General features: G+C 42.9%; 1 protein-coding gene across 3 annotated transcripts in view; it reads right to left on the reverse strand.

The window, feature by feature from the left end:
* The window catches only part of crhr1 (corticotropin releasing hormone receptor 1), a 22,044-nt gene that overhangs the window by 12,094 nt on the left and 2,450 nt on the right, over positions 1–7,500 (reverse strand). The window contains exons 1-4 of one of the 3 annotated variants that reach the window (XM_068725677.1): positions 6,702–7,500; positions 4,169–4,259; positions 4,023–4,073; positions 2,566–2,685 (exon numbers count right to left, since the gene is read on the reverse strand). The exon at positions 6,702–7,500 is cut by the window's right edge and continues 846 nt beyond it. The exons of 1 other annotated variant lie outside the window; for it this stretch is intronic. In XM_068725677.1, the coding sequence (XP_068581778.1) occupies positions 2,566–2,685; positions 4,023–4,073; positions 4,169–4,259; positions 6,702–6,740 (301 nt within the window). In that variant the 5' untranslated portion in view covers positions 6,741–7,500. The remainder of the gene's footprint in view (positions 1–2,565; positions 2,686–4,022; positions 4,074–4,168; positions 4,260–6,701) is intronic. One more of the 3 variants, XM_068725678.1, reaches the window with a different exon arrangement.

Here is a 7,500-nt window from a genome sequence, read left to right on the forward strand (position 1 = left end):
CAGTAAAAAGTAAAACGTGTAAAATAATAAAGTGACAGAGAAACGAGTCTGATCATCTCAGCAAACTAAAGTCGATCCATTTCATTGACAGATGCTTTCATGATATTAAATCTATAACTAAATGTTACAGTTCTGATCATCCAGACAGTCATATTAATAAATGTTATCTGAACGGATCAATACTCAGTTTGAGCTGTTTCAACATGAGACACAAGTCGACCAATCAGAGGCTAGAGATCTGATTACACAAGAGGAGAGACAGAGAGGGTTTTTCTCACTGTGTGAAGAGATGATGATGATGAAGAAGGAATGAGACATGAGCTCCAGCTGGTCCACATACACACACACACACACACACACACACACACACACACACACACACACACACACACACACACACACACACAGACAGATGACTCATGTTATTAAGTCAGATCAACAACTAAACCTCTAATTAAACAGGATATTTATTGCCACCCACACACACAAACCAACACATTAACAAAAACACACACACACACACACACACACACACACACACACAAACTATTGGTCGATTGGTCAAGGACTGAGGAGGGATGAGGTCCAGAGTCCCTTCCTCACTGTGAAGACCCTAAGCCCCACCCCCCACTGCTACTCCAGCTTTCAGAGCTGCGTTACCATGGAGACCACACTGTCACCAACTGCAACCCCGAAATACAGTGCTGTGAAAAAGTATTTACCCCCTTCCTGGTTTCTTATTGTTTTGCATATTTGTCACACTTAAATGTTTCAGATCATCAAACTAATTTTAATATTAGACAAAGATAACCCGAGTAAATACAAAATGCAGTTTTTAGATGATGATTTAATTTATTAAGGGAGAAAAGCTATCCAAACCGACTTGCCCCTGTGTGAAAAAGTAATTGCCCCCTAAACCTAATAACTGGTTTCGCCACCCTTGGCAGCAACAATTGCAATCCAGCGTTTGCGATAACTGACATTGAGTCTTTCATGTCGCTGTGGAAGAATTTTGGCCCACTCTTCTTTGCAGAATTGTTTTAATTCAGCCACATTGGATGGTTTTCGATCAGAAAGGGCTTGTTGAAGCTCAGGCCACAGCATCTCAATCACATTTAAGTCCAGACTTTGACTAGGCCACTCCAAAACCTTCTTTTTGCTTTTTTTGAGCCATTCAGAGGTGGACTTGCTGGACTTGCTGGTGTGTTTTGGATCATTGTCCTGCTTCATAACCAAAGTGCGCTGGAGTTTGAGGTCACGAACTGATGGCTCGACATTCTCTTTCAGGAGGTTCTGGTAGAGAGCAGAATTCAGGGTTCCATCAATTATAGCAAGTTGTCCAGGTCCTGAAGCTGCAAAGCAGCCTCAGACCATCACACCACCACCACAATGTGTGACTGTTGGTATGATGTTGTTTTTATGAAATGCTGTGTCAGTTTTACGCCAGATGTAACGGGACCACACCTTCCAAAAAGTTCAACTTTTGTCTCGTCAGTCCACAGAATATTTGCCCAAAAGTCTCGGGGATCATCAAGATGTTTTTTGGCAAATGTGAGACGAGTCTTTGTGTTCTTTTTGCTCAGCAGTGTCTTTCGCCTCAGAACTGTCCCATGATGCTATTTGTGCTCAGCCTGTTTCTTATTGTTGAATCATGAACACTGATCTTAACTGAGGAGACTGAGGCCTGAAGTTCTTCAGATGTTGTTCTGGGGTCTTTCCAGACTGATTCATGTCAGTTACTTTGTTTCTCATCTGTTCTTGAATTTCTTTAGATGGAGGCATGATGTGTTGCTTTTTGAGATCTTTCAGCCTACTTCACTTTGTCAGACAGGTTCTATTTAAGTGATTTCTTGATTCAACAGGTCTGGCAGTAATCAGGCCTGGGTGTGGATCGTGAAATTGAACTCAGTTTTCCAAAACAAATCACAGTTGATTCATGATTTATCAAGGGGGGGGCAATTACTTTTTCACACAGGGCCAAGTAGGTTTGGATAGCTTTTCTCCCTTAATAAATTAAATCATCATTTAAAAACTGCATTTTGTATTTACTCGGGTTATCTTTGTCTAATATTAAAAAACATTTGATGATCTGAAACATTTAAGTGTGACAAATATGCAAAACAATAAGAAACCAGGAAGGGGGCAAATACTTTTTCGCAGCACTGTAAATGTGATTGATGAAGTGATTTGAGAGTTTACGTTATGAGTCTGCAGCAGAGCGATGCTGCGCTATGATTGGTCCGTCTGTGAAGTCCAGGGTGATGTAATCATTCCATTAATAAGCAGTAGCAGGATGTGGCGCCATCTATCGGTGAAATTGCAGATTGCTACCAGTTGAAACTTTTCCCGTTGGCAGTAATGTGTGTTAGTGAACGAGTTTGTGGCGGTGTTGAAGACTTTTAGTTTGGCGGTGTTGAAGACTTTTAGTTTGGCGGTGAGGAAGACTTTTAGTTTGGCGGTGAGGAAGTCAAGAGGAAGAAATAAAAGCTGCAGCTCTTCAAGACCATCACAGGTTTCTTGTGTTTGACGGCGTCTCGGTCTGAACGGGGACAGACAGGTACCTACTGGTGGTATTGTAGTGGATGCCGTTGAACTGTTCAGGACAGGGTCTGGAGATCAGCTGTCCTGCTGCACTACGAGGCCAACAGGTTCCTATACCGTCCACAGACAGGTCACAGTACAGACCTGTGGAGAGACAGACAGTCAGAGAGAGACAGACAGAGAGAGACATACAGAGAGAGACAGACAGACAGACAGAGAGACAGACAGAGAGACAGAGAGCGAAAGACAGAGACAGAGAGAGAGACAGACAGAGAGAGAGAGAGAGACTGACCTCCAGACAGACCACCACAGACCATCTTTAGTGGACTTTTGTAATATATAGAAGTCCAGAATACTACTCCTGGGTTGTCAGGGTAATATTGTAGAGTAAAGGTAATCCTGGGTTATTAAAACCAGTAATGTAGTCAGGGTAACTTTGTGTACTGTACAGTGCGGCTAGTCCTCTGCACTAAGGGTACCCTGTGTAGGTCAGTTAAGGGTACTAGTGTACAGTGAGGCTAGTCCTCTGCACTAAGGGTACCCTGTGTAGTTCAGTTAAGGGTACTAGTGTATAATGCGGCTAGTCCTCTGCACTAAGGGTACCCTGTGTAGTTCAGTTAAGGGTACTAGTGTACAGTGAGGCTAGTCCTCTGCACTAAGGGTACCCTGTGTAGTTCAGTTAAGGGTACTAGTGTATAATGCGGCTAGTCCTCTGCACTAAGGGTACCCTGTGTAGTTCAGTTAAGGGTACTAGTGTACAGTGCGGTTAGTCCTCTGCACTAAGGGTACTCCTGTGTACTTCAGTACAGTGAGGCTAGTCCTCTGCACTAAGGGTACCCTGTGTAGTTCAGTTAAGGGTACTAGTGTATAATGCGGCTAGTCCTCTGCACTAAGGGTACCCTGTATAGTTCAGTTAAGGGTACTAGTGTATAATGCAGCTAGTCCTCTGCACTAAGGGTACTCCTGTGTACTTCAGTTAAGGGTACTAGTGTACAGTGAGGCTAATCCTCTGCACTAAGGGTACCCTGTGTACTTCAGTTAAGGGTACTAGTGTACAATGCGGCTAGTCCTCTGCACTAAGGGTACCCTGTGTAGTAATTAGGCTTCATGAACACTTCAGAGCCATGCAGAGTAATTATAGGTAGTCTGAGATAGTCCAGTACAGTCCTAGGTAGTCCAGTACACTCCTAGGTAGTCCAGTACAGTCCTAGATGGACCAGATGGTACTCCACAACATTTAACGTTTGTCTTGGGTAGTTCACAACAATCTACAGTGGACCAGGTCAAACCAAAGGGACCCTTGATCTGGTAGACCAGTTGTGGTCATAACTGCTGAGGGCTTGTTCCTGGACTGACTGAGTCTTTAAACACTGAACAGGTCTACCACAAAACCACATCCTAAGGGTACAACCATGGCAACATATTCACCACTAGAGGGCAGTTGTTTACTGAGTAAAGGTTTAAGAGTAAACTGTTCAAACCTGAGGTGTTACTGATGGTGAACGTGTGGTTCAGTAACGCTAAAGTCCTTGCTGAGAGACAGAAACACAGGAAGCACAAGTTAACTTTTCACATGTGAGTCTACGATGTGAAAATAGAAACTAGATGCAGAGAAACAGGAAGTCACCTGTCAGGTTGGTCGACAGCAGGATCAGAGCTTCACAAGTTAACTCAGCCGGAGAAACTCGTCCGCTCAGCAAAACACACACACACACCACCTGAAACACAACAATATTATGTTTTGATGTTCTGTAACATCATGATAATTAGGATATATATATCAGAGGCTCTGACAGGAAGTGAGACGTTTGATCTGAACAACAACAACAGATCAGCTCATATTCACTAACTCTGTTACATTCAGTAATTGAAGATTAATCAGCTGCGACGATGTTTGTACATTCTGTTAATTATTCGCTAATGTCACTGATTCATAATTCACTCAGCGTGACTTCACAGTGTGACATTGAACACACTCTCTCACACACACACACACACACACACACACACACACACACACACACACACACACACACACACACACACACACACACACAGTGTAAATCTGTTGTCCACTGAGATTTACTGTCGTGTTGCAGCAGCTAAATTTAGACAGAACTGAGAGCAGCACACTCTCAGTCTTCAGTGGGAGGAGTTACATCAGTTCTGCAGAGGAACTCTGATCCTATTGGACAATTCAGCAGCTCAACGTTTATGTCTAACGACATTAACGTGATTGAGGTGAGTAGGAGGTAAAGGTTAATCTTAAAGTTCACTAAAGACTAGAATCACAGTTTATAATTTAATAATAGTGATGCTGTTTGAATCTGTTTCCTCCAGTCTTTGCTTGTTTGTCTCCAACTGACAGCGTGATGTCATCGAGGCTCTAAAAGGGTCCAAACATACAGAACCATTAGAACCATTAGAGCAGTGGGAGGCTGAGGAGACACAGCTGCCTGATCTAATCCCTCTGATACCACCTCTATATAATCATATATTTATATAATAATATGTTATGATCAGTGGTATTAAACGCTTTTCAAACAATTCAATTGGTCAATTCATCAAAGATGTTGATCTGTTTCTTCTAAAACCGTATTGATCGTGATTTTAAGCTGCGTGTTTGGCTGACATCTCGAAGTGGATGACGACACACCACCTGAAGCTCAACCTGGACAGAACCGGGTTACTGTTCCTCCTGGGGAAGGGTTGCCCGCCCCGAGACCTGTCCATCACAATTGATGATACCGTGGTGACGCCGACTCGGACTGCGAGGAACCTGGGTGTGACCCTGGATGACCAACTGTTCTCAGCAAACATTTCATCCGTTACACGCTTCTGCAGATTCCTGCTCTACAACATCAGGAGGATTCTCCTCTTCCTCACTGACGAGACGGTTCAGGTTCTCATCCAGGCTCTTGTCATCTCCCGCCTGGACTACTGACACTCTCTACTCACCGGAGCCACTTAGCACTTATTGTATTCATACTAGTTTGTTTCTGTACTTTTGCTCTGGTTTATGCTCTTAGAATCTTGTGATTTCTGGTGACTAGTAGTTCTCTTGATTACCAATATTGAATACACTTATTGTAAGTCGCTTTGGATAAAAGCGTCTGCTAAATTTCTGTAATGTAAGTGTCTGTTTCCCGCTTTATGTAATAATGTTTTAAAATGTACAAAAGTGAGTTTACATTACTGACTATTGTTGTCTCCTTCCATCTCAACTGAACTTCTTTCTCCTGAATCATCAACAAACAAGTTTGTTTCTGATTCATCAGATCAACAAACAGCCATCTGGTAGATTTTATAGGGTTTCTTTCCTGCAGAAAAATAGACAGAAAGAGTTTGTCTGCTTCTGAAGAATCAGTGAATGTTCGTCTAAAAGAACCGAGATAGTTTAAATATTTAAGAAGAGAGAGGTTAAACAAGCAGCTGAACATCACTTCAACATCTCTGAAACAAGACATGAAGAGGGAAACATCAGGAAACAGGTGAGCAGGTGAATGAAGACCTCGGGTGGGACAGGTGGGAGAGTCTGAGGGCACCTGGTGTCACAAGTGTTCTTGGTTCTATTGTATCGACCAACCACGTTTGAGCTGCAGGTAAAGATGTTAAAGGTAAAAGAGGCTGAAATGTAATCTGTGAATCCAGCAACTATTGTACGACGATGATGTCACTTTGTTTTATTGATGACGCTGTGGTCGGATACTCGGCTCTGATTGGCTGCTGGGAGGTCTTTGTTTTGTTCTGATGGATCGTTTCTCTTCTGGTCCTCATTTCAGGGTTCGTCCTCTGGAACTCCATGAAACAGACCTCAGCTGTGTGTGTGTGTGTGTGTGTGTGTGTGTGTGTGTGTGTGTGTGTGTGTGTGTGTGTGTGTTAGTGTGTGTGTTTGTGTATGTATGTTAGTGTGTGTGTTCTATATATAGAATGATGTACGTTGGTGAAACACCCCCCTCCAGTTCTACATCACCTCTCTCTCTAATACACTGTTTATGCACCCTCCCCCCCCCCCACCGATGATCATGTGACATAAACACATGTGACTTCCAGATGTTTCACATGTGGAACTCGCATAAACACGTTATTAACAACCAACTATAAAAAATAAAAACGTCAAGCATGTTTTTTTTCACAAGAAATAAACCAGGTGTGCTGACCCTCTCAGTCAGGTGCATCTTCATCATCATCGTCCTCATCGATTAAGGACTCTCTGCATGATGGAGGCACCGAGGGAGCCGTGACCAGCAACCCGTCCACCTGCTTTCACCTAGTGCATGATAGTGCATGTGAGCGTGCCTTTTAGTGCATGTGAGCTTACAGAAGGGGGAAAAGTAAATAGTACAGAGTAATAGTGTGTATATATATATATATATATATATACGGTATATACGGTATATATATATATATACTTCAGTGGCGGGCCGTGTGTTCTATACCTGGGCCTTCAGTTCTGTCCTCCTACAGTTGAACCTCCTAATAACCTCTTTATGAGCCACAGCTACGGTTAGTATTTGTTTCTAGCGTAATAATACACGTATTCATATTGAACCGTTCGGTACGAGGCTCACAAACCGAATAAAACGTTTGAATAATACTTGTGCGTTTGTAAAATGCAGAAGCTTAAATTGTGGGAAATGTTCTTTCGGTGGAGCCACTGAGCTCAACCTGGCAACCCACCCACGTCTCAGACAACGTGCTGTCTGACACGCCCACCACAGAAGAACAACATCGTACTCTGGGAGGCTACGCTAAACTAGCTTAGCAGGAAAACAACAGCAGCACAAAAGCTACAAACTCTCCCCACAGTGTTCAGCTGTTCTACTGATTCAAACAGGACTAAAGAAATCAACACAATCCACATTCATCCAGACCATAATACTTCCAAAAGAAAACAGAACCATGAATACATGACAGGATGCTTCGTCATTAACGGACAATGCATATCGTCAAAATCAA

This window comes from Cebidichthys violaceus, unplaced genomic scaffold (assembly GCF_023349555.1).
Source record: "Cebidichthys violaceus isolate CVI_PGR_0920_01 unplaced genomic scaffold, fCebVio1.0.p SCAF_36, whole genome shotgun sequence".
Classification (NCBI taxonomy): Eukaryota; Metazoa; Chordata; class Actinopteri; order Perciformes; family Stichaeidae; genus Cebidichthys; species Cebidichthys violaceus.